The 26,491-nt window shown below is 36.6% G+C and overlaps 2 protein-coding genes across 3 annotated transcripts in view; one reads left to right on the top strand and one right to left on the bottom strand.

Annotated features, from left to right (window-relative positions):
* The window catches only part of DSG1 (desmoglein 1), a 39,165-nt gene extending 23,714 nt beyond the window's left edge, over positions 1–15,451 (bottom strand). The window contains exons 1-6 of the mRNA XM_040479161.1: positions 15,173–15,451; positions 14,450–14,845; positions 5,160–5,195; positions 4,774–4,905; positions 3,182–3,337; positions 960–1,104 (exon numbers count right to left, since the gene is read on the bottom strand). Coding sequence (XP_040335095.1) covers positions 960–1,104; positions 3,182–3,337; positions 4,774–4,905; positions 5,160–5,195; positions 14,450–14,497 — 517 coding nt within the window. The 5' untranslated portion in view covers positions 14,498–14,845; positions 15,173–15,451. The remainder of the gene's footprint in view (positions 1–959; positions 1,105–3,181; positions 3,338–4,773; positions 4,906–5,159; positions 5,196–14,449; positions 14,846–15,172) is intronic.
* Positions 1–26,491, top strand: part of DSC1 (desmocollin 1) — a 351,582-nt gene that overhangs the window by 158,610 nt on the left and 166,481 nt on the right. The gene's annotated exons all lie outside the window — the stretch shown is intronic.

The following is a 26,491-nucleotide window of genomic DNA, read 5'->3' on the forward strand; positions in this document are numbered from 1 at the left end:
GAATTTATAGTAAATTATACCACTCAAAGGTCAAAAGTAACTATGGTGAGATGAAGTTTTGAATTTAAATGAGAAATCATCACTGCTGTTTTAAATATATTTAGGACAATCTTCCCTGGTGTGCTAGACAGTTAATTTTCCCAAGTGACTCAATATTTGGCAGTTAAAATGTTGCCATTTACAGTAATCCATGAGGAGGACATTAAACCTTCAGATAGTCAAAACTCTTACAAATAAATGGTCTGCCAAGTTTATAGGTTTTCTGGTGCCCCGTAACTAACCACTTGGGACCATCAGCTTTCACTATGCATGGGGGGGGCCAAACAAGGTTAAGGTTATAGTACATTCCAAATACATAAAATAAGTAATTTGAGTAAAGAGCAAGGAAAACCTATATTTATGACATCATATATAAAAAGGGAAAACAAGTTTTGCTTTGTGTTTATTTACTGTCAACAAAAACTCTTGAAGATTGTGGCCACAAAATAGATGGCCTGGAAGTGATTTCTACTAACGACTTGAAAGTAGGTTAACAAAAAAAAAAAAAAAAAAAAAAAAAAAAAGGCAGCATGAACAGAAGTGGATGAGATTTGCCCTTCAGAACAGCTGGGCTGGGAGGCTAAATTCTCCCAGTGCCCTTGCCACCACCGTACAAAGTACTTTTGGGATTTCTCCCGAGGGGTCTACAACTGAGCTGGTGTGTGAGTTACATGAGAAGACCCTTCTCATTTCTTTGGAGTTGTTCCTTGTGTGTGCCAGATTGGAGCTACTTCCATAGTTAAAGGGAAGCATTATGGAGACTTCTCGTGCTTTTCTGTTCTGGTTGCTTTTCTATACTTAATCTTTTACATTCATGATGACGTAGTACCTTCACATAGTTTGGCCTCTCGTTGCTTGGCTGTGAAGAGTGATCTGGAAGTCAGTATATTCTTGTTTACTTCATAAAATGAATTACTTACTTGCATTAGAGTTTTCTTCTATTTGTCCCAGAAAAGTAGACATAGAAAATACTGGAGGGTTGTCATTTATATCCAAAACCCTGACTCTGAGCTCGAGAGGCCTCTCTAAATCTTGACCCAGGGAATTCAGAGCCCGGCAATAGATCTAGGGGAGAAGATAAGGATAATTATTTGGCGCAACAGATACTTATTAAGTTTTTATTTTGTTTGGGCACTATGCTAGGTGTTGTGGGTAACCAAAAAAAAAAAAAAATAAGACCTATTATTTGCTACAGAAGGTAGATGCAAGCAATACTTAGAATCAATAAGGGGAGACAAACACAAACTCAAAATACCATTTGAGAAAAGGTAACGTGATAAGTTATTTAGAAGAAGACTTAGCATACTGTAACATTAAAGGGGGATGTAATTATTGAGAGAGATCTTGAAGGAGAATTTCAGCAAGTGGAACTGGGAATTGGCAAGATGTTCCAAGCAAAGGGTTTTATGTGAGGAAAGAAGCAGAGTAATGACAATGCATTATTTGAAATTAGGAGTCAGGGCTATTGGCTTTGAGGATGGGGTAAAGGAGGCATCAAAGAAAGGGAGTATTCGGTAAGCTTAAGTGGTGACTATGTGGGTGTCTGTATTATTATTGTTGCTGCTGTTATTGTTATTATTCATATATGATGTGTACATAAGTATAATGGATGCTATTTTACCCATGTGGTATATCATATAAAAATGCATTGTGCTTCAAGAAAAGCTAATAGGTTGGCATGGTGACTCAGAGGTTTTGTGAGTAAACATTGTCAGAGGTAAGGCAGGAGTATAGATTTGGAATAGAAGGCTAAGGAATTGAAATAGCCCAAAGAGTACAAACAGGCAGTGTGACTGAAAGCACAAACATCCATTACTATTTGGAGGTGTTTGGGCATATGGGTTGATGGGGATTTTTTAATGTTTATTTATTTATTTTGAGAGAGAGACAGAGTGCAAGGGAGCACGAGTGGGGGAGGGGCAGACAGAGGGAGAGAGAGAATCCCAAGTAGTCTCAGAACTGACAGCACAGAGCCCCTTGTGGGTCTCGATCTCACAAGCCGTGAGATCATGACCTCAGCAGAAATCAAGTTGGACCCCAGGCACCCCTGGATTGAAGGGGCTTTAACCGAGCGAGCTTACAAGATCAAGGAAGGTTTTCTTTATTTCCTTTTTATTTTAAGTATTAACAAGTGTTGATCATGATGATAAATGGACATGGAAGCAGCCAATGGAGAAAGCAGAAGAGAGATGAAAACAAAGTTGATAGAATAAGGTTCTTGAAGAAACAGATAATTATGGAACAATGGATATCTTGGGGATAAACTCTGGGGAAAAAGCAGAAAATTAATTTTATTTTTGGATTTAATGCGAACAGTTCTGAGCTGGGGGAGAGAGAATTAATTGTGGGAATGTTTGACGGAAGGCTTCACACTTTTTAGCGAAGTTGGTCATCAGGTCAGCTGCTTAAAGTGCAAATGAGGCTGAGGGTTTGGACTTTTGTCCCAGCCACTCTCAAGAATGGAAGTGTGATTCAGTTAAGGATGGATCAGAGTATTTCCAAAGCACGTTCTGAGCTCGGGTGAGACTGCGCAATGTGAATTTATAATAAAGTATGTTTATTCGGAAAAGCCTCCCTTAGTAACTCAAAAATAATCTCTCAGGATCGGAGTTAAAGAGAAGCAATTATTCTCAACTGAATTAAAGAAAAAGAAATAAAGGGGCACCTGGGTGGCTCGGTCAGTTAAGCGTCTGACTCAGGCTCAGGTCATGATCTCATGGTTTGTGAGTTCAATCCTGCGTCGGGCTCTGTGCTGACAGCCCAGAGCCTGGAGCCTGCTTTGGATTCTGTGTCTCCCTCTCTCTCTGTCCCTCCCCTGCTCTCATTCTGTCTTGCTCTCTCTCAAGAATAAATAAAAATATTTAAAAAAAAAAGGAGTAAGAGTTAGGTACTTGCCCTCCCAAACAAATATTCTAGCTTGCCACTGGAGACAGACCAGAGGCTAACATTCTTGGTAAGGCATTTTATAAAGGCATTTCTCCTAATCTTACTTTGGTTCCGTTGGGTCATGAGATGCTCATGAATTGAGACAATCAAAAATGTCTCATATTGGGATTCCTGAAATCAAATCAAATGATCTGAGGTTAAGGTATTCCAAAAATAATTTGAGCCTGAACATATGTATTACATGGAGCCCACTTACAATGAAAAAAGGGGTGACCTCTCGATCAACTATGGATGTTATATTAATTTCACCAGTTTTTTGATTAATAATGAAGATTCCATAAGGTGGCTGATCAATTCCTACTCCAGAGATGCGGTATGTAACTTGCTGGTTTGCAGCACAATCTGAGTGAATCTGCAGAGAGAGCACAGGTGAAAATATTACAGAGAGCAAATAGAAAGTGTTATGTTTGATAAACAACAGCCATCTTTCCCAAGAACTATTGAATGTGAGTACCTGTTTTCTTTTGGGAAATGCTGGAAATAGATATTTTTCTAGTTATAGCTATAGTATTTTCCATAATAACTGGCAGTGTAATAAAAGAAATTCAATTCCATTTCTACCAAATAAGAAAATAATAAAATATTTCACCTTAATAAATGCAGGACTATGCAGTCACCATTCATTCATTCATTCATTCATTCAACATTTACAATTGTCTGTGTTATTTTCAGGTTCTGTGCTAGCACTGGCTCTAGAGTAGGGAACTCCTTGCCCTCTCAAGGAGTTTAGCAGTGTTGTCATCATATAACTTTGGTCTCCTGATTCAAAATGTTTTTTAAATGTAAAGTTTCAGAAGAGAATTTGAAGTAGATTTATGTAGGTAACAAGAGTTATCTGATGCTTTGTAGAAGTTCTTAATTCTGAAAATGGGGAGGATGTGATATCAGAAAAGTAAGGAGATCATCCCAAATAAATGACTTGTAGAAACTGGGATTCTTTCTTTGAAATAAAATATTATAGGACTCTATGCAACTCTAACTGGGGAGTCTGTATATCTATCTGAATGTGTGTATATTTGTATATGTGTTTATGTATGTATATATATTTTTGTCTGTGAATCTGTGTGTGGGGATGTATTTATGAGTGTGTGTGTGTGTGTGTGTGTGTGTGTGTCTTTGTACAAAGGAAGATATACAAGAGAATATGAAAGAGAGTGCATTGTGAATTCTTACTTAAAAAGCCAAAAGTAGGTATTCAATTCTCATCAATCAAGGCAGAAAGAATACACATTGAAATAGTCCCTCTGAGTATGCTGAGTGTTAAATTCATTAGTTAAATCACTATATTTTTGGGGGCGCATTGTGGCTCAGTCAGTTAAATGACTGATTTTGGCTCAAGTCATGATCTCATCGTTCATGGGTTTAAACCCTGCTAGGGGCTCTGTGCTGACAACTCAGAGCCTGGAGCCTGCTTCCGATTCTGTCTCCCTCTCTCTCTGCCCCACCCCTGCTCATGCTCTGCCTGTCTCTGCCTCTCAAAAATAAATAAAAAATGTTAAAAAAAATTAAATCACTATATTTTTCTACCTAGAATTTGGGATAACATATGGTCACTTGTATTTATTTTACCAATGAGGTTAGTCAATGTTTGTTTACCCATGTGCCTAAATTTCTTAATTTATCCTTTTAGTGGTTCAGTTTTCATAATCTAAGTGACTATAATTCTGTTTTGTGTTATAACTTCTTGGTGGTTTATATTCATAAAATATTTAAAAGGCATTTTCTTTTGAGCTTTAACCACCCCATCCATTCTGACTTTCGATTCTATGCTTTGGGGTGGATACTTACTTTGGCAATTGGGTTCCTCTTTGAATTGTCTTCACCTTCACGACAGGCTGCAGCGAACTTGATCCATTCACGTTTTTGCCTCCTGATTGAATGCCACTTGATGGTGCCATTTTTGGTGTTGTAATCTCTTACCTTGAATGGGCAGGATAAAGTAGTAGTATCTATTAACTTTTATTCGGAATTCTCATTCCACTGAAGGTTTTGGAGGAGAGGGTATGTAATGTCAGAGAGGATGTTTAACTGGGAAAATTTTTTGATACTCTATTAATTTTAGCATAACATTCATTTTACTTATACGGGTGAATTTTCTTTGGAAAATATGTTGTGACTCCCAAACCATTTTCTCAATTTTTAATTTGGAAAAAAATAGATTTGCTGTATATTACCTGGATTCGAAATTCACTGTTAACTTCCACCACCACCTATAAGAAAACAATATAATCACAACAGTTAATTTTTAATTAAGTGCTTTATAATTCATGTTATCCAATCACTTAAAAAAATCAAACAAGTGTTGTGAGTCATTAGAATTATTTTATCATTCTGGATAGCAGATGGATCTTTCTTAACTCTCAGGTCTCGTGATGACACTGTGGATTCCTTTTCATTTTGTGTTTACTTTTCGGTTATGCTTTTCTTCTTTTTAGTTTCTTTTATTTTTTAACCTCTTTTTCATTCTTCACCTACACAGATACTCATTATCATATGAGCTAGGACATTGAACCCAGGAGGAGTGAGCGTTGGAAATTTAGGCTTTCTTAGTAAATCTTGTGCCTGAAAAGCTAGAGATACTCTAATGCTGTTCAGTGATATTCAACAGTAAGGTATGATACTTAAACTTTTGTTTATAGTTTCAGGATCTGACTAGTCATAGATGGAATAGAAAAAAAAATGTTTTGGAGTGAAGAAAGGATATGAAACAGGAAGTATCTGAAAAGTTTCAGAATTTTTGCTCCTTCACATTCTAATCCTAAATGGGAGATTTTCGAGTGTTTTTATTTTTATTTATTTTTTATTTTTTAAAAAATCTTTATTTATTTTTGGGAGAGACAGAGAGGGAGAGAGAGAGAGAGAGAGAGAGCATGAGCAGGGGAGGGGCAGAGAGAGAGGGAGACAGAGAATCTGAAGCGGGCTCCAGGCTCTGAGCTGTCAGCACAGAGCCTGACGTGGGGCTCGAACTCACAGACAGTGAGATCATGACCTGAGCCAAGGAAGCTTAACTGACTGAGCCACCCAGGTGCCCCTCAAGTGTTTTTGAAAGTCTTAAGATGGTATATTTGCTTTGAGATATGAGAATAAATAGGCCTACGATAAAAGCAAAGAATTTCTTTCCTCTGTAAAATGAGTTCCTGTTTGATGTTTCATGCTAACACTAAAAAAAAAAAAAAAAAAAAAAAAAAAAAGAAGTGATATAAATGCATCCTCCCATAGCAAGAAGAAATTGCGGGCATTTAGGGACAAATTAGTGGGTAGCAGTTTCCATTAGTCTTTTCTTCAGATTTAAGCAATTTCCCTGTCCAACAAACAACTACTCAGGCAGAGCTCTGCCTCATTTTTGCTCTGGCCTCAATCGTTACATATGATTTGTAAGTGAAAGATCAGGATAATTTAAATTACTTTTCTCTAAAACCCTAAAACATTTCTAAAAAGACAGACACTTATATATTAAGTTTAATATATCAATATACTTAAGACATAGTAAAATACCTATCTAAAAACTTAGTGTATTTGAAGGCTAGTTGCAGTTATTAAGTTTTAACTTGCACTTAGAATCACTAAAGTTGGTGTAAACCCTTGTGTTTATTTCTCTCTAAATAAGAAATTTTCAACTTCTATTTCAATTTTTTCAGAATTGCAAAGGATGAAAATTATTATCACGATTAGATTTCATCTGTATCATTGATAAAAGAAATTATAGCTGCATTATAATATACTAATAATAGTAATTTTAAAATATAATAAATTACTTTTTATAGTTTCAGTCTCACCACTAGATAAATATAAAATTTCTAAGTACCTATTGTTAAAAATTATTATAAATGATACTTCAGGAAAATATGTATTTTTTGGTTAATGAAAGTAGTGTAAAGAGATAATTTTTTATAGGACTGATATATTCATTGTGTATTATTTTTAATGTTGATTATTATTATCACTGTTACAATTCACTGAATGGTGACTAATTACTAGACAACATATTTAGAGAAATCCATGCATTCAATCTTCAGAAATACATGTGGTCAGTACTATAATTTAATTATCTCTATTTTACAGATGAGGAAATTGAGTTTTGGACATTAATTTATGGCTAAATACCCTCCACAACAATTCAGCGTAAATTTGTGCTTGAGGTGTGGGTTTTACAATAAAATATAAGATAGCCTGTTCCAACTAAATTACTAAATACAACATACTGCAAAGAATTGACGTTACAACTTTGAGAAGTCAAAACATTCTGATTTTAATGTAATCTCATATTAGCCTTATGATTAGGAATATTTATGTATAATAATAACAATAATAATAGTGATTCTGGGCAGAAAAAAGTAGATGGCCCAAATGGTTTGGACAAGTAACTGAAAAGTTAGTATAGAGTCCCTCGCGGGTACAGAATTAAGCTGATGTTACTTTTTGCTACCTGTGAACTCATGGGCACTCTTTTCTCTCTCATTTGTGGGTGTGGAATGGGGGTGTGGAGATGCCTTATTTGTCTGTTTGGAAGCCGTTTCTTCATAGCTACAGAAGTGTGTAGGCATCTGTTATCTGTCTTGTACTTCCCTGACCACACTGCAGTGTCAGAGCCTACTGTTTGTTTTGGAGAACTATGCCAGATGACTAACAAACCTTCCAACTTTATGAAGCTGGGTCATTCTTTTTCCCATGAGAGGCAATTTAGGCAGAAGACCAAGTAGGTTTCACCATAGTGTCAGCCTCTCAATTGAATCAGTAATTAAAAAACTGCCAAGTCTGCTTAAAAATATGTTGTGTTGACATAGCCTTATTGTCTTTTGCTCAGTGTCTAGAATAAATGCTGAAACGAAGTCACTACTGGATGTTCAAAGGCAAAATAATGAGATAAAAAGAGCACTTGGTAGAGTCAGAAAGCTTTCAATGTACTTCCCAAATTCTCTAAGCCTTAGTTTTCTCATTTTTAAAATGACAGGGGTAGACTAAATTATATACAGTTACCTTTCCAGTTCTAACACTAAATCTCTGTGTGCAGTTGGAAAATATCAAAGTTTTTTGATCACGGAAAAGGCATGATAAAATTGTGGATTTAAAAGATTACTCTGACCACAGGTGGTGGCAAGAGACAGGATTATAGGCCACAAGCAGTGGAGTGTTCCACATCAAATCAGGCCAGAGATGAGGAAGAGCCGAAGCCGAATAGGAGCAGTGGCAGTGGTAACGGACCAGAAAGATCAAGAGAGAGATTCCACACGGTTGAATTTGACAAGCTCTGAGAGTCAAGAGAAGGAAGAAGCTCAAATGATGTCCATTAAAAAAAATTTTTTTTTAACATTTATTTATTTTAAGAGACAGAGAGAGGCAGAGCATGAGCAGGGGAGGGGGAGAGAGAGAGAGAGATACAGAATCTGAAGCAGGCTCCAGGCTCTGAGCTGTTTGTTAGCACAGAGCCTGACACGGGGCTCGAACTCACGAACTGCAAGACCATGGCCTGAGCTGAAGTCGGACACTCAACTGACAGAGCCACCAGGCGCCGCCCCCCGCCCAAATGATGGCCATTTTAAACCAAGAGATGAGGGGCAAGGCAGTTGCAGAATTTATCAGGTTAGAATACATTGATTTTGAGATGCTAGAGAAATGGCCGGGTGAAGGTGCTTAGCAATTTGATATACGTATCAGCACCATGAACAGTAGTTCAGGCCTCATACACAGATTTGAGGGACATCTGCTTGGGTAAGGCAGTTTAAATCATGGGAGAATTTGAAGACCCAAAGGAGGAAATACAACAAAGAAACAGCCTGTGGCTGAGCGTGAAACTAGGGGAATTCCTACATTGATGGAATAGGGAACAGTGACAGAAACAAGTGGCAAAGAAAAAGAGAAGACAAATAGCCAAAGAAATGGGAAGAAAATATAATGCAGTGTCACAGATGTCAAAGGAAGAGAGAAATGAAGGAGAGATCGGATGTGAACAAGTGTCAGGTGGCATAAAAGACTTGAGCAAAGTGAATCCTGAGAATGCCTGTGACCTTCAGGAGAATCCTTCCCGCTGGATGGAACAGGTCCCTCCTGACTGAAAGGATTAGGGAATAAGATGGAGGGGAAGTGAACGTAAAGATGGCCACTTTCCTGGGTGATTTGTTTATAAAAGGAAACAAAAATGGTATCATAGAATTAGATGTGGTGTCCAAGGAAATATTCTGGGAGAGGGAGAAATGGATTTTTGAAGGTGAAGAAAATAGATTTTGATTTGAGAGAGAGGTTCAAAAAGAAATTAGTTGGTAGAAGTGTAATGGAGAGAGCAGGAGGGAATAGGCAAAAAAAAAAAAAAAAAGGGCTCTGAACACAGATGAAGGAAGAGAAAAGATCAGAGATTAAAATCAATAGACTATGAGAGGAAGTTAAAGAAAATCGTCTGATTGATCTAGACCTTGTCCATACAGTAAGGATAAGGTGGTTTTCTGTCAGAGTACTTTGGATTCCTAAATAAATTGGAAATATGTGCTGTGGAGGCTTGCGATGGAAATTCACTTAGAAATGAATACATTTTTAGTTTTCTTCTTTTGATAGTGAGGTTTACATTTCTTTGCAAATAATAAAATGGTCTTGAAAGTATTAAGTGATTTTTACAAGGAAACCTCTCGTATATAATAATTGAGAGGTTGTCTTCCACAGCCACTTGTTAATCATTAAGTATGAACTGCTAATGTATTGGATAACTGTATATTACATCCCAAGGATGAACCTGAGACAAAGCTAAAATATAATAATTTGCTTCTTTGGAAAAACCTCCTCTTGTGTCTTTGTATTACTATCAGTTTGGAGTTGACAACACCTTGATAGGTTGATTTCTCTTATTTGTTCATTGGTTTATTTATTTATTTGACAAATTTGTATCGAATGTATATTATGGGGATCCAAGGCTGGATTAAGTCTTTTAAAGGGCATAAGCTCTAAAAATACGATAGTAAACTTTAGGTGAAATGTAAAGTAAATGTAATAAAACACCATAGAAATAAGTGTTGGGGAAATTCAACCTGATTGTTTCCATGTTTAATTTCTTGATTTTTTCGGAATGTGTAGGGAAAGGAAAATATCAATTATCCCACAAATGCCTTTGGATGCTCTTGCTTTGTGTAATTGAACGTCTGTTGAGCAATCTTGCATTATGGTGCAAGGGCACTATGAAGGATCCAAAAGTAAATCAGACACAGAATCTGCCCTCAAATAACTTACAGTCAGGTAGTTTTATGAGCAACAGGCAGCCATTAATTTGTGGAGATGTGGTTTTTCATTAGGCAAGTATAAAAGGCTGCACCCTATTCTCGTAGACCAATTGAGAATATAAATCAGCAGCCAATGGCACTTAAACTAATTCGACCTGCCTAAATCCATTAAAGGAATTTGCATAGCAAGCATAACCAACAAGAGTGGCCTGTCCCAGCACTCTGCAAGGGCGTTCCCTCACTGATGGAAGCATAATAAATAACTACAGTGATGAGCATACTTTCTGCCTTTTCGTTAGGCAATGCATGTTTGGACATGGGAATACTCAGCACCAATGTCCTTGAAGAATGTAGAGTGGACAGAGTTATCAGAAACTAAGTACTCTGGGTATACACAAGAGTGTTTTTTTCTATATTCATAAGACTTATTAAATAGGTGGATCTTGTCCCTTGCGGGCCAAACCTTCAAATTTATTGAGACGGCATTCTCGGTGCTTCAGGTTCTTCTGTTACCTAAGTCAGGCATGGCAAAATGTTTATCTTCTTTGGCAACTCAAACTAGTTAAATGATGATAACTTTGTAGTCCCTGTTTTCACAAAGGTGCAAGAAGACTCTGATCCTAAATCCACAGTCAAGAACACTGTGTAAATGGAAATTATTTTCTTAAATAGAATTTGTAAATCTTACTGAGCAGGTGAACAGAAATATTTCCATTTTCTATAAAATATTTTACTGATGTACAATTATCTATAATATATATCACTGTAAATCACTATATGCACAAGAAAGCATGAAGAATCCTCTCTTTTGCTTGTCTTCTGTTTGGTCTGTACTAGTTTGTGAATCCCTCTCTTGTTTTATGCATCAGTGAACACAATTACGGGAATTGAAGATGTCCAGTTCAAATAAGTTGATGAACTATGTAATAAAATATGTATTGTTTTCTGTGTATTTTAGCCTGTGCTAAGAAATACTCTGAAAAACTCCTGCTTATATTCCAAATGATTTCAGCTAAGTTCAAATTGTGGAGCAGGGTTATCAGGTGGTCAGAGGTTTTCTTTTGAAAGGAAATAGTAACCATGGAAAGAGCAGCAGCCAGGCTGGTATTATAAGCTGTGCAAATTGGGTTATTCTTGGTAATTGATAAAGATAGGCTTACTTGTTCTTTGAGTGTGAGTTGCAGAAATTTTGCCTCTATAGAATTTGGCACCTTGAGATTTGTATTGATTTGTGTTGACTAATTGAATCTGGCAAAGTTGCAAGTAATTTTCAGAAATCATTAGAACTATAGAAAGTCTACTGGTTCTATTTTACTTTCCTACAGTGGCCCTGCCATACATTTTCTTATTGTCACAACCATTCACAGAGATCTCTTGTATTTGGTACATAGGCAACATTGTTCTCTAGCCTAGAATATATTCCATATACCTCCCCCTCCCCACCCCCAACAATGCACTAACTTCATGGAAACAGAAAAGAAAGAACAATAAATGAGGGGTCAATAGCATTTCTTTGGCTTGCAGAATGTTAACAGGTATAAGCCATTGCCTGTCTAGGCGGCTTGTCTAAATAATGGAATAGTGGTGTGGCAGTCTTGCTTGTTGTAAGAGCAGATTCATCAGCTTTCTTCTCCCTGATGTAACCCACTAATCTGAACAAGGTCTAAAACGTTCAGGTATATTAAACAGACTATGCAAAATACACATAAACAGATGGTTGCTCAGCTCACAAATGGATTTGCATTAAATATATTGCCTGTTTACACGTCTTAAAGGTTTTGGGGCACCTGGGTGGCTCAGTCGGTTAAGCGTCCAACTTCGGCTTGGGTCACGATCTCTGTTTGTGAGTTCGAGTCCTGCATTGCGCTTTGTACTGACAGCTCAGAGCCTGGAGCCTGCTTTGGATTCTGTCTCCCTCTCTCTCTGCCCCTCCCCCACTCGTAGTCTGTCTCTCTCAAAAATAAATAAACATTAAAAAATGTCTTAAAGCTTTTTAAAATTGCCTAAGTATGCTCTCTACTGTAGATTTTTACTTATTCTAGACTTTGGGTGGCGAAGAATAAAGACCTCACATAGATTTTTTTCCTTTCTTTTTTTTTTCTTTTTTTTTTTTCCGGTGAGAGCATACATTCATAGTGAGGCTAGCCATAAGCTAAAGTAGAAGAATTTGCTATCAAGGTAGTTAATTTTCAGGGGAAAAAAAAAGTATTTTGTAGCAGAAATAGATTGTATAACTACAAAGGGTATTTATCCAGATCATCTGGTAAAATCTGCAGTAAGAATAAATTATGATTTTTCAAACCCTAGAAAGCAAAATGTTTTGCCAGAAAAGTTACAATAACAGGAAAAAGAAATGTTTTAATTCATTATGCAGTAAGTTCTTTGAGAAATATGTCTCATAAGACAAATGAGAAATTTGTGACTGATTCCAAGGTGAAATATAGCAACAAACAAACAATCCACAAAGAAAAAAACAGAACTATCCAAATTCAGAAAATAAAGCACAAATGTCCAGAAACGTCTCTACAAAGAAGAAAGGTCAATGAGGATACATGATTTTGATAAAATGGTACATTTTACTGAAGAATGACTAATTAGACAATGACTGTTTAAAGGAGTTTCATAGGATGTAATTAATTAGAAATAATCATAAAAATAAAGAAATAAGGTATATTATGCATTAAATGAAAGCACATAAACATCTGAATAAACTAATCAAATTAAACTGTAATAGGCCTTAATGGACCAGATTTAAATGAAATTAAAAATAAAAATATTTGAGGGGCGCCTGAGTGGATCAGTTGGTTAAGCATTTTAGTTCGGCTCAGGTCATGATCTCGGAGTTCATGAGTTTGAGCCCCACATTGGGCTCTGTGCTGATAGCTCAGAGCCTGGAGCCTATTTCGGATTCTGTGCCTCCCTCTCTCTCTCTGCCCCTCCCCCACTCATGCTGTCTCTCAAAAATGAATAGTCGCCAGCAAAAATTTAAAAATAAACAAAAAATAAAAACATTTGATTACTCGGCAATACACAGATGCTCCTATACAAGTGCTCATTAATCCTTACTCACCCCAAATTATATTAACTGATCCGAAAGATCTATTAAAAATTCCATGGAATAGGGCTAGTCTTCGAAGGGCAGCTTGGAACTAAAGCTACCAGCTTATTGATCCTTATTCATAACAAATCCACTGCTATGACCGTTTTTACTTAATAAACTGAATTCAGACCAACCGGCATGTTTGAATCAAAGGTCTGACTTGTTATTGTAGAAACCCAACAATCCAGTTCAAAACTTAAGCAAGTAGAAACAAATATGACCCACAGGACTATATGCTGCCAAATTGGAGGGTGATTTGCCTGGTACTTGCCTCTTTGGATAACATTAACCTTACTGTGAGAAAGACTCTGATTTTAAAATTCCCAACAGAAGTGAAATTGGATGCAGCAACTCAGTGTTATCTTTATTATCTCTAAAAAGAGAAAATTAATGATGTGTAAGGGAGACGATGATAAAACATCTCATTACATTTGTCTGACCATCAAACACAACTTTCATATCGCAGTCATTGCTGATTTTCCAGTAGTAAGAACCAGTATCATAATAATTATACTCACTCCTTAATTATAGCTATTCCTTCACTTATTATATCATCTACAAATCTCCCATATTGTCATGGTTTTTGACATTAAAAAATGTTTTCAATAAATCATAGCTTAGCAGTGTGGGGCTTTTGATGTTAGTGATATGAATCCCAAACATATCTGGAACCAATGAGACAGTTTGGATTGTGAGGCCAGTCGCAAATTGCTGTGCTTTTTAATTTATATGTATCCTATTTTTATAGTGAATTTGCCAGCAGAGTTACCCAAAGAATGGAAAAATGTTTAGGGTAAAAATCAGGACACACCTGTGATATTAGCTTAAGAGCCCCCCTGCAAAAAGGAATTTGAACAACCAAATGCTATCAAGCAGCGATGAGACTTCCCCAAATTCAGTATTTTCCCGGCATGACTTAGCACTGACTGCAGTATCAGAGATGTGATAGGGTGAGTTGACACTGATGCATTAATATGCTCGAGTCTTCAATTAAGGAGAGAAACACTATTTAAAAATCTAGTTCATAAAATCACCTTGTCATTAACATAAACTTTTAATGGGTTTAGGTTAGAAATAACACTAAATAACACTTTCTAAAAAAGTTCTCACTTGTTCACAATGAGCATGATTATGAGGGTTTTTTTTAACAGAATCCACTTACCAGAAAAATGAACAGCACTGCAGCTGTTCTAACAAAGTGCCAGTCCATTGCAGCTGGGTTCTCTTACATCCAAGACCAAGGGAGTTTTGTGTGTTCTTCTCTGTTCTTTTTCTTTCCCCCACTCAGCTGGTGTCTGATTAAAATAATTTCTCAGTAGATGTTCTTACATGCAGGCTTTGAGGTGTTTCTGCCTTCTCTGGGAGAAGAACTGAAGGTACGTATAACCAGTCTAGATCCCCACCCTAAAAACTTGGGCTGGTCTCACTGAAATGCTTGACAAGATCATCATTGCTCCCAGGTAAAAGCTTAGGGACACACCCTTCTTCCAGTTGAAAGGCAGCTCTCTGTGGGGCTGGAAGATTCACTTCTTTAATGAAGGTTTTCAGTGTCAAGCATCTAAAATGATCAGACGTATGGAGAGTTATACACTTGATAGGGGCTTTCCCTGTGCTTTATTTATAAGCTGTTTAAGCTTCTCTCTTAAACAGGCAAGTGTAGTCTGGATGCTGATATTATTCAAAAAGGATTATCTGGTTCAGACTAATAATAGTAAGAACCTTCAGGTCATAGTCAAAAATCATAAACTTTCCATTTCAGTGGATGTTAGAAAATATTCAGTCATTTTTTTAAGTTATTGTAAAAGAAACAGAAAATTTGCTGATGTTAAGAGTGAGGATTTTTTTAAAAAGTGTTAATCCAAACAAGCAAAACTATGATACTTACTGTTATAAGGTCCTCTGCATATGTCACAGTTCCCTTTAAGCAGACAGCTGGAGTCCAGGAAGCCTCTCTTTTCTCTCTAACCGAGTGTCTTCTCTCCTCAAGTACTTTTCCCTTTTTAAGGTTCTGCCCTTATCAAATGTAGCAAAACAAAATTTAAAATATCTCTAAGCCAGATTAAATGTAAAAATCAAGATCACCAATTAAAATCTTGTCAGTAGTTTTACAAATGAAGATCACTGCCTGAAATGCTAATGAAAATCCAGAGACAGCTGCTCTGCAGGTGAGGTGGGTGAAAAGTCAATGACGAGTCCCGAGCACAGAGCCAAGAATCTGGATAGCGAGCCAATTAGAACATGGGGAATACACTGAAGAAATGGCTGCCCACACATGCAAATGGGAGACTGAAGGCAGCCCTGGAATTTATGAAAATAGTGACTCTCACAGGGCAACACTGAAAGTGTTCTTGGGTTATGCTCTCTTCACCTGGCAGTGTATAGCATACACATCGTGAGTGGTGGGAAATCTTGAAATGGCAGTGTGGAACAAGAGATCCAGCTGAGAAGATGTTGATTATGGTCAAAAAGACACAAAGCATATCTCAGAAAGAGAGGATATCTCTGAGGGTCCGAGGCTCTACCAAATGCAGTCATTTCACTACAGATGTGTGGCAAAGAAGGTCCCTCAATGGTGGTTTGAAATTTCATGCCGTTCCTCATGGAGCTTAGAGAGAAGGAAATGCAATGCCTGTATGTAGTTTCAGTGAATAAGAATGCTAATGATAAGAATTGATCGTTATGAATAAATGAAATAAGAGGAATAGTCTCAGGCCAAATTTCTCTTAGGGGAGTAAGATAGAATGTGAGTGTTGACCTATGACTTAGTCTGAGCAAGATATTAGTAGTAGGACTGTATGACTGTGAATGACTGAAAACTCACTGAGCACCAGAGATGAGAGGATCTTCTCTTTCACCTTTGCAGTGGCAAGTGAATGTTTTATCCACCTTGAATTTTGGGCATGGTGCTAGGCTATGCACAGGCCCTCTTCATCCATTGAATGCCCTTTCCCCAGGCCCAACCCTGGCTCCACCCCTAACTCGAAGCCCTACTCCCAGAGTCCCAGCACCTAGAGCCTTTGTCGGCGGCGATCTCTCCAGCAGCTCTCTGGAGAGGAGGTGTGACAGAACCTTAATGTTGCAGAGCAGCGGCTATCCTGACTGTCCCATGAGAACTAGTGACATTAAGCACAAGTAGGAAAGGGAGTTTATGAATCATCATTCCTCCTTCTTCACTTCTTTCCCTGCCTTTTCCTCTTTCCTACTATCTTCATCTCCTTAGAACGGTGTTGTCTAATAGAACTTTCTGAAACATGGAAGGAAGTGTTCTCTATCTGTGCTATCCAGTGCAGTAGTCACTAACCATCTGTGGCTACTGAGCATTTGAGATGTAGCTAATATGACTGAATTTTTAACTTCATTTAATAGCTAATTTAAGTTTAAATAACCACATGTGGCCAGTGGTTAACATATTGCACAGTGTAGAGAGGTGAGAGCATCATTGCTTTGATTATCTTCTGTCTCGTCCTAAGCCTTAATGCTTGTTCTTTAGAAATTTAACTCCCTTTAATTAAATCTGCTATATTCCTTTTCTCATATGGGAGACTTCTAGCTTTCTGAGTTTCCATTTAATGCCTTTTGCTTCCCTTTCCTTTATGAACTCTTGTTATGTGAGTTTACCCAGTCCCTTTTCCTCCTTAGTGATCCTATTTCTTGATGACAATGAGTTAAGATACTCTAAAACACAGTCAACACAAACCCCTCCCATTTCTATATTCACGTTTTCTCAATTATTTCTTCCAGCCACTTTATCTGTGATTTCATATCACACTGTCACATAACATTGCTACACAAGTTGGTTTCTGGTCTCACCAGACCCTGTTTCTATCTGAATATTGGTTAGTGTGGGAGTTACCACATATATACCAACAGTTCTTGTTTCTAGAAATTTTACGAAATTTGGGGTAATTTCTGTATTTGGAATTTCCCTGAGAAGCTGACAGATTTTTCTGACAGGGATCAAAGTTCTCCTGGGAAGGGATTTTCCTGTCTCTCATGAGGCACTGCAAACTCTAGAATGTCTTCTTAAGTGCCTACTTTGTATATTTGTTCACAGTTTGAGATACTGTAATACCTTCTTGAAAGACAAAATAATCGGCATCTCTCACTAAAGGTGATGGATTCTATGAATCTAGAATGTCTTAAGCCTAATTAAAGTAACTGACCATTCTATCCCCCTTCATATGCATAATACCCATAGCATGGATTCATATATTTCAGAGAAACCCTATGAAATATGCTTTGATGTCATATGTGAACTCTGCTTTCATATATGTGTCAAATTACCCTAATCAGCTCCACAAATTGTTTAAAAAAAATAAGGGAAATAAAATAAATCTTAAAAACAGAGAAATTGAGGTAACTATATTAAGGATACTATAAACAAAAATGTTTGTATTTGTCTCTATATTAATGTTCCTTTGAGATGTATTGATTTCAGATCTTGTTCACACTTTTTAAAATCACAGTATTTCTCAGTAAGTCACACGAAAGTCTGGGGGGATGGAGGCTGCTATTATTTTTTTTAAAGCTATTTATTTTTAAGAGAAAAAGCGTGCAACAGAGAAAGAGGAAGACATAGAATCCCAAGCAGGCTCAGCACTGTCAGCACAGAGCCTGACGTGGGGCTTGAACCCACGAACTGTGAGATCATGCCCTGAGCTGAAACCAAGAGTCGGATGCTTAACTGACTGAGCCACCCAGGCGCCCTTGGAGGCTGCTGTTTAGATTAAAAGATACTTTTCTTTTAATATGTAACAACCAAATATAATGTCTGACCCTTCATTGGATCCCTGATTTGAACAAAACAGCTATAGAAATAACTTTGGAGATATTTGGCAAAATTTAAATATAGACAGGGAATTATTATACATTTTATTAGGTTATGTAGTAATATGTCTTTATTTTTAAAGACACTGCTAAATTATGCATGGGCAAAACTGGTGACAGAAATTTTCCTTATGGTACAGGTGCCTAGGTGGCACAGTCGGTTAAGTGTCTAACCCTGGATTTCGCCTCAGGTCATGATCTCATGGTTCGTGAGTTCCAGCCCCGAGTTGGGCTCCACGCTATCAGTGCAGAGCCTGCTTGGGATTTACTCTCCCTCTCTCTCTGCCCCTCCACAGCTTGTGCACTCTCTCTCTCTCGCACACAAAATGAATACATAAACTTAAAAAGAAAAGAAATTTTCCTTACGGTAATTTAGCAATAACATAGGGTGATTGTGGAAAAATGTTAATTGTTAAATCTAAATAATAGTATATGGTTTTCTCTTTGATTTTCTGTATATTTGAAAATTTTCATAGTGACATTTAAAATAATGGTTTGAAGTAGGTGTTGACAAATTATAGCCATGGGCCAAATTGGTCCCACTGCCTTTTTTCTTATTTTATTGAAAAAAATTGCTTAAAATAACCCAGTGAAGAAATGGGCAGAAAACATGAATAGACACTTCTCTAAAGAAGACATCCGGATGGCCAACAGGCACATGAAAAGATGTTCAGTGTCGCTCCTTATCAGGGAAATACAAATCAAAACCACACTCAGGTATCACCTCACGCCAGTCAGAGTGGCCAAAATGAACAAATCAGGAGACTATAGATGCTGGAGAGGATGTGGAGAAACGGGAACCCTCTTGCAGTGTTGGTGGGAATGCAAATTGGTGCAGCCGCTCTGGAAAGCAGTGTGGAGGTTCCTCAAAAAATTAAAAATAGACCTACCCTATGACCCAGCAATAGCACTGCTAGGAATTTATCCAAGGGACACAGGAGTACTGATGCATAGGGGCACTTGTACCCCAATGTTCATAGCAGCACTCTCAACAATAGCCAAATTATGGAAAGAGCCTAAATGTCCATCAACTGATGAATGGATAAAGAAATTGTGGTTTATATACACTATGGAATACTACGTGGCAATGAGAAAAAATGAAATATGGCCTTTTGTAGCAACGTGGATGGAACTGGAGAGTGTGATGCTAAGTGAAATAAGCCATACAGAGAAAGACAGATACCATATGGTTTCACTCTTATGTGGATCCTGAGAAACTTAACAGGAACCCATGGGGGAGGGGAAGGAAAAAAAAAAAAAAAGAGGTTAGAGTGGGAGAGAGCCAAAGCATAAGAGACTGTTGAGAACTGAGAGCAAACTGAGGGTTGATGGGGGGTGGGAGGGAGGAGAGGGTGGGTGATGCGTATTGAGGAGGGCACCTTTTGGGATGAGCACTGGGTGTTGTATGGAAACCAATTTGACAATAAATTTCATATATAAATTAAAAAAAAAAAAGAAAAAAATTGCTTACTTGCTTATGTATTGTCTGTGGCTACTTTTCCTCTGTTGCAGCAGAATTGAGTAGTTAGGACAGAGTGGCCTGCAAACCCTAAAATAACTACTTACCTGGCTTTTTACACAAGTTTTCTGACCCCTGCACTAGGTGAACAAATTATAATTTGTAATACAAAATATGACTCATTAATAAATTAGTTGTCTTAGGAGAATCCACAAAGTTGATTCAAAGTGTATGAGCAGAAATCCTGACTGGAAGTAACCACCAACGTTAATGCAGTTAATCACCGAGGAAAAGATACATCTTTATAATAGAAATATATTTTTAGTTTTATGTTTTCAGAAAGACTGTTTAATTGCCTAGAATAACCTATGGCCCAACTCTTCTGCCTTTCTTTTAAACCAGATTTAAGGAAAATCTTAATTTTATTTTTTTCTAGTCAATTCTAGAATAAGAATTTGATAGCATGACATCTTAACGTATTTTTCTCTATATAGAAAGAATGTTCATGAACAGGGAAAAAATGTCAGATGATTTTGAGGTCCTTGGGATGTATCTTAAAACTTAAATATTTTATGATAAAATAACAGTGGTTAAAGACTAAGCTATTATTAAAAAATTAAAAAAATAATTTTAATTGTGCATCCACTTCATTTTCATTGCTATGCTAGGCATTGTGGAACATTCAAAATCATTTTGAACTTTGCCTTACAGAGGTTACTCTGTAGCTGCAAACATACTGAAATAGAACTATTGTTACTCTCTTCTGGAAGGCTTTCTTACTCACATACCTGTATATATTGGCTACCACCCCTGTGGACTGGATTTCATGTGCAAGTTCAGTCCTTCATTTTACTTACAGCAAATTATCATCAGTACAGTTCTACGACACACACACACACACACACACACACATGCATATATACACACGCAGACATATATACACACACACGCATATATATATATATATATTTTTTTTTTTTTTCTACTACATACTTTGACTATACTAGGAACTGGGGTTACAAAGATGAATATCCCAAGGTTGTTGCCCTCACATGGCTCCAGGCTAGCTGGAATGGGAAAGACAACAGATTTTCCCCCGACTTGCTAAATAGAAACAAACATGGGGTACATTGGGAACCCTTAGCCCTGTTTTGTTGGAGATGATGTTGGAGAAATCTCTCAATGTTTAAGACTACACCTGTATGACATAATAAAGTTGATTTTTATTTATTTTTTTATTTTATTATTTATTTTTTTAAATTTTTATTTATTTTTGAGATAGAGAAGAGCATGAACGGGGGAGGGTCAGAGAGAGGGAGACACAGAATCTGAAGTGGGCTCCAGACTCTGAGCTGTCAGCGCAGAGCCCGACGCGGGGCTCGAACTCACGGACTGTGAGATCATGACCTGAGCCGAAGTCGGATGCCTAACCGACTGAGCCACCCAGGCGCCCCTAAAGTTGATTTTTAAAATTCTTGATTTCTTCTTTTCAATTCATGTTATATTTTCAAATTTGTATCTCCTTTTGATTCAATGTTGCCTTTCTGTCTTCATTTCTGCTGTAGACCCTCTCAAGGCCCTCTTCACGTGGCATTCTGTGCCACACTTCTAATGGTATGTCTGCACTTGCCCTTTTAATACATATTGCATTCACTTTCCAGAATAGTGTTTCTGAAACATTGTTCTCCTTATGTCACACCTCTTTTAAAAAACTCTCATAAATTCATATTTCCTTCTAGATAAAAATGTCTTCATATTGGAACCCCTTGGCAGCAAATTTATGTCTCCAGGTTATTTATTATTTTTGGTGTAAACAAAGTACAGTCACTCTGCACATTCTTTTTTTTTTTTAATTTTTTTTCAACGTTTATTTATTTTTTTGGGGACAGAGAGAGAGCATGAACGGGGGGAGGGGCAGAGAGAGAGGGAGACACAGAATTGGAAACAGGCTCCAGGCTCTGAGCCATCAGCCCAGAGCCTGACGCGGGGCTCGAACTCACGACCGCGAGATCGTGACCTGGCTGAAGTCGGACGCTTAACCGACTGCGACACCCAGGCGCCCCTGAAGACCCTGCTTTTGATGAGAATGGTATTAATATGTTTCAGGATAATATACTGATTGAAATTTGTCTAGAGTATTTTCCATTTAGGGGTGTGTATACAGTCTATGAGTACATTAAAAGTTTACTTTGTCATTTTCAGAAACTTTTGGTGACTGTAGTTTTCAAAATTCAATTCTACCAATATTTCTTGAGGCCTACTAGATACTATGCTGGCTGTCAGGAGAGATGAAAATAGGTAATAGAACTTTCTATCTTTAAGAAGGCTATAACTTTGACTGGATCTCAAAAGGAGTGATGGGGCTTGTCTTGTCTCTATGACGAGACACATTGATGTATGTGCTGTAGGAAAGGTCTGTAGCATTTTATGAGCCCTGAGAAAAAGGAGATAATTTCTACATTAAGGGAATTGGAGAACTCGTCATGGAAGAGGTATAATTTGAAATTTTCGGTTGAATACATTCTCAACAAATGGAGACGTAGCTGGGAAAGAAAGTAGAGGGGAACATGCATTTTTCCGGCCAAAATGGAATAAAATTAGACCTATGTGGACTATTTGTGAGAGGTAGCAGGGCTGATGTGTTAACAGAATGTGGAAGACTTTAAATGCCCTGCTCAGGTATTTGGATGATCTTCTATGGCAAAGAACTACTGTGGGCTTTGAGCAAGGTATGGACCAAAGTCATACCTGCTTTGGGAATTTGTCCTGGAACTGTTGGAATGGATAGAGAAGAGACACCAGAGAAAGGTGAATTTGGAGGCCACCATAATGGTTTAAGTGATGAACCTGAAATAGTTTGGTTTCAGTAGGAAAGGAAAAGGATATAGAAGTGTGACAAAAGTAAAATAAACCAGCAGACAGGTTGGATGATGGTGAAGCAATAGGGTGATGGGGACTGGAGGGAAACACTTCCTTCTCATATTAGGTGAAATGGAAGAAAAAGGAACCTGACGTTTTGATGTAAGAACTAAGCAATTTTTAACATTTTGTCTGTCTTGTTCTGTTCCTTTTCTGCTTAAAAAAATTCAACCTTCATCCAAATTTGAAATTTGCTAATGCTTTTTTCACATTAGCTCTCTGTTCATATACACATACATTTTGGAAGGTATATTTTGTATAGTTTGTGTATTTATATGCTTTGAATAATTTGGAAGTAAGTTGTGTATATCATGACACAATACCATGACTATATATATCTACTAATAACAAAGTCCTCTGCTATGTAACCATAGTTTGTGCCTTTGATGCAAAAAGGATCAAAAAGAATAATGCTACAAATGAGCTCTGAATAAAAAAGAATACATGAGCCCATAGTGTTCCTCAAAAGGGTAGTGGGGTGGACAGTAAGTTCCTCTTTAGAAAGATTGCCAGCTAATAAATATAGGGGGGATAAAGTAGAATTAGATTATTTTAATAGTGTACCCAGCAAAATAATAACTGATTCAGGTGAAGATCATCAATGAATGTTAATACTGTTGAATGGAAATTTGTTGGGAACTGGGCATTTACATGATCTCAAAATATCATACCATTTCACCAACTGATCAAATTAATCATTTCCAGTAATGGGAGAAACTGACAATGTGTGCCTCCTTGCATGATGCTATAAAAACTATATATAATGTCACCTATATAGTATTCTTGTCCAACATATTTAACCTGAATCATTAAATGAGAAACCAATCAGAAAAATGTCAGTTTGGGAATGTTCTATAGTAAAATGGCCTGGAACCTTTAAAAATGTCACTTATGATATATAAAAAATAATGCTGGCTTGTATCAGATTATAAGGCGACATAAACTAAACATAATTTTTGATTCTTTGTTCTGAATCATAGAATGTTCAATAATAATGAAGATTAGCAATAAAGAACTTTTTTATGGGACAATTGAAAAATTTTGATTTGGGCATTTTAACCCTAGAAATTATAATGTTTTTAATGTCTATTTTTTAAATGTTTTATTTTATTTTATTTTATTTTATTTTATTTTATTTTATTTTATTTTATTTTATTTTATTTTTTTGAGAGAGAGAGAGAGAGAGGGAGAGAGAGAGAGACAACGCATGAGTGAGGGAAGGGCAGAAGAGAGGGAGAGACAGGATCCAAAGCAGGGTCCAGACTCCAGGCTGTCAGCACAGAGCCTGAAACGGGGCCGAAGTCACGAATCACGAGATCATGACCTGAGCTGAAGTTGCGCTGAGTAAGCCACCCAGTGCCCCTGATGTCTATTTTTATAAATAGTTTTACCACCAGTGTATACAAGACAAAAAATTAGGAATAGCGTTATAAATTTTTGATGAAATATAGTTTAATTGACACAATTAAAAAAAACAATAATTAAATATCATGAAGAATATTTGTCATGAAAATTCAGTCATTGTCAAGAACCTTTCTTAATCAAGTCAAAATAGCATAGCATGCTCTAAGGGAAAAAAGGCAGGGGAAATAGAACTAAGAGATTTTCATTTATAACGTTAGTCATTGGCAGATTATAAAGATATAATTCTGAAAATAAATCAGACAAAGACAACAAAAACAAAAAGCAACAATAATAACAAACCAAAGGGAACAATCTTATTCATTAATACAATTGCTGAAGTTGGAAATGATATACTGACAAATGGATTTGGGGACCAGGTTAAAAAATTGTGACTGGTTGAAAGTCTCCCTAGAGACATAAGGTAGCTCAATATTAGACAAACCTATGGCAGTGTCTAACCATTGTTAATAGCTCAAATTAAAAAAAAAAAAAAGCTTCTACAGATGCTTTAAAAAGCTTGATTTAATTCATCACTTCTTTTTATTTTATTTTTTTTTTTTTTTAAATTTTTTTTTTCAACGTTTATTTATTTTTGGGACAGAGAGAGACAGAGCATGAACGGGCGAGGGGCAGAGAGAGAGGGAGACACAGAATCGGAAACAGGCTCCAGGCTCTGAGCCATCAGCCCAGAGCCCGACGCGGGGCTCGAACTCACGGACCGCGAGATTGTGACCTGGCTGAAGTCGGACGCTTAACCGACTGCGCCCATCACTTCTTTTTAAATGAAAGAATGAATATGAAGAAATAAAACAGTCACTAATTTGATAAAAATTATATATCATCCAAAAATCTACCACTCTGCTCAGTGTCAAAATGGTAAGCACATTTTTATTAAATTCAGGAAAAGGATCCCACTATTATATGACTTATTTCTGGAATGAATGGTCAAATAAAAAAATATTGTATACTACTTAAAATTATGATTATTCACATATCATAAATTCTCATTCACATGAGAATTCCAAGAATATCAGTTAAAAATATATTGCAAACAACTTGAAAATTTATTAAGTTGGCTGAGCACCTAATTAATAAAATTCAGTAATGTAAATAATTTGAGTTAGGGATTATAATGAAAGAAATATAAATGGGTAATCTAAATAATTATCAACTAGGAAATATAATAAAAGAAATCTAATAGTTTGTAATAGTGAGCATAAATGTAAACTACCTCGTCATGAAGCAGAACAGAAATGTATAGAACCTGCATGATAAAAATATTAAAGATTTCATAAGGAACATGAAGAAAACATGAATCAATACAAAGATATACCTTGTTTTTTACAGAAAGACGCCTTATGATAATGAAACCCCAAATTTCTTTTTTTGTAGAATTTGACAATTCTACAAAATTAATAGGCCGAAAAACAGACGCCCAACTTTAGTCAGAACTGAATATATAGGGACTCCTTGAGTGGCTCAGGTGGTTAAGCATCTCTGACTCTTGGCCTCAGCTCAGGTCTTGATTTCAGGGTGGTTGAGTTCAAGTCCTGAGTTGGGCTCTTCAGTGGGCATGAAATCTACTTAAAAAATTTGGATATATAAATAACAATAACAACAAAAAAAGAGAAAACTATTTCACCAATCAGATTAGAATTTGATAACAAAAAATTGGATAATACCCATTATTGGAGAGGAAGTAGAAAAATATGAAATCATCGTCTTGACCAAAAGTGGAAGTGCAAGTTGGTAGAATGTTTTAGGAAGGTAATTTGACAATAACAAAAATTTATACATACAGTTTGATGCAACAATTTCCATTCTCAGAAATTAGCCCCAGATACACTGATAAAAAATACCCATACAAGGATGTTCATTGCATTATTGTAATAGTGAAAAACTGGTAGCAACCTTAATGTCTCTCAGGGCACAGTTTGTTAAATGAATTAGGGTACATTTATATAGTGGAATTTTAAAAAATGAGACCAATTTAAATATACTGATATGAAAAGAGATCTAAGTTACAGTAAATTTAAAAACCAAGATGCAGAACACTGTGCACACCTCTTGTGTAAAAATATGTGTTGTGTATATTCATTTCTTTATATGCATAGAAATTGTCTGGAATTACAAAAATCTGTTTATTAGAGAAGAAATTGCATGCTTAATTTTATACTCTTCTGATCCATTTCTATATTTTATCATCAGCAGGCCTTTATTTTATAATAAAAGGTGAAGATATTTGAAGCTTTGTAATTGACCTTTTAGAAATAGAAGAGACAATATTAAGTGTCCATTTGAAGGCAGATGGACAGATAAGGTTTAGAGAGATACATGTGAAAGTTGTCAGTTTCAAGATGACAACAAAATTGTGTAAGTGGTAGAATCACTTAGGGAGAGGATGAAGAGAATGATATGAAAATATCTGAAGAGAAAACTTTCTTTGCTTGGTAAAGGGGAAGAAGAGTTAGCAAAGAGATAGAAAAGGTGCTTCAAAGAAGTGGTCAAACTGGTTCAATCCAATGTAATTTAAATCACAGGAAGAATTTTAAGATGAGTAGTTTCCAGAACAGTGCTGAAGACAAGAGAAAAATA

Source organism: Herpailurus yagouaroundi, unplaced genomic scaffold, assembly GCF_014898765.1.
Source record: "Herpailurus yagouaroundi ecotype Mexico unplaced genomic scaffold, PumYag 142, whole genome shotgun sequence".
Taxonomy (NCBI): domain Eukaryota; kingdom Metazoa; phylum Chordata; class Mammalia; order Carnivora; family Felidae; genus Herpailurus; species Herpailurus yagouaroundi.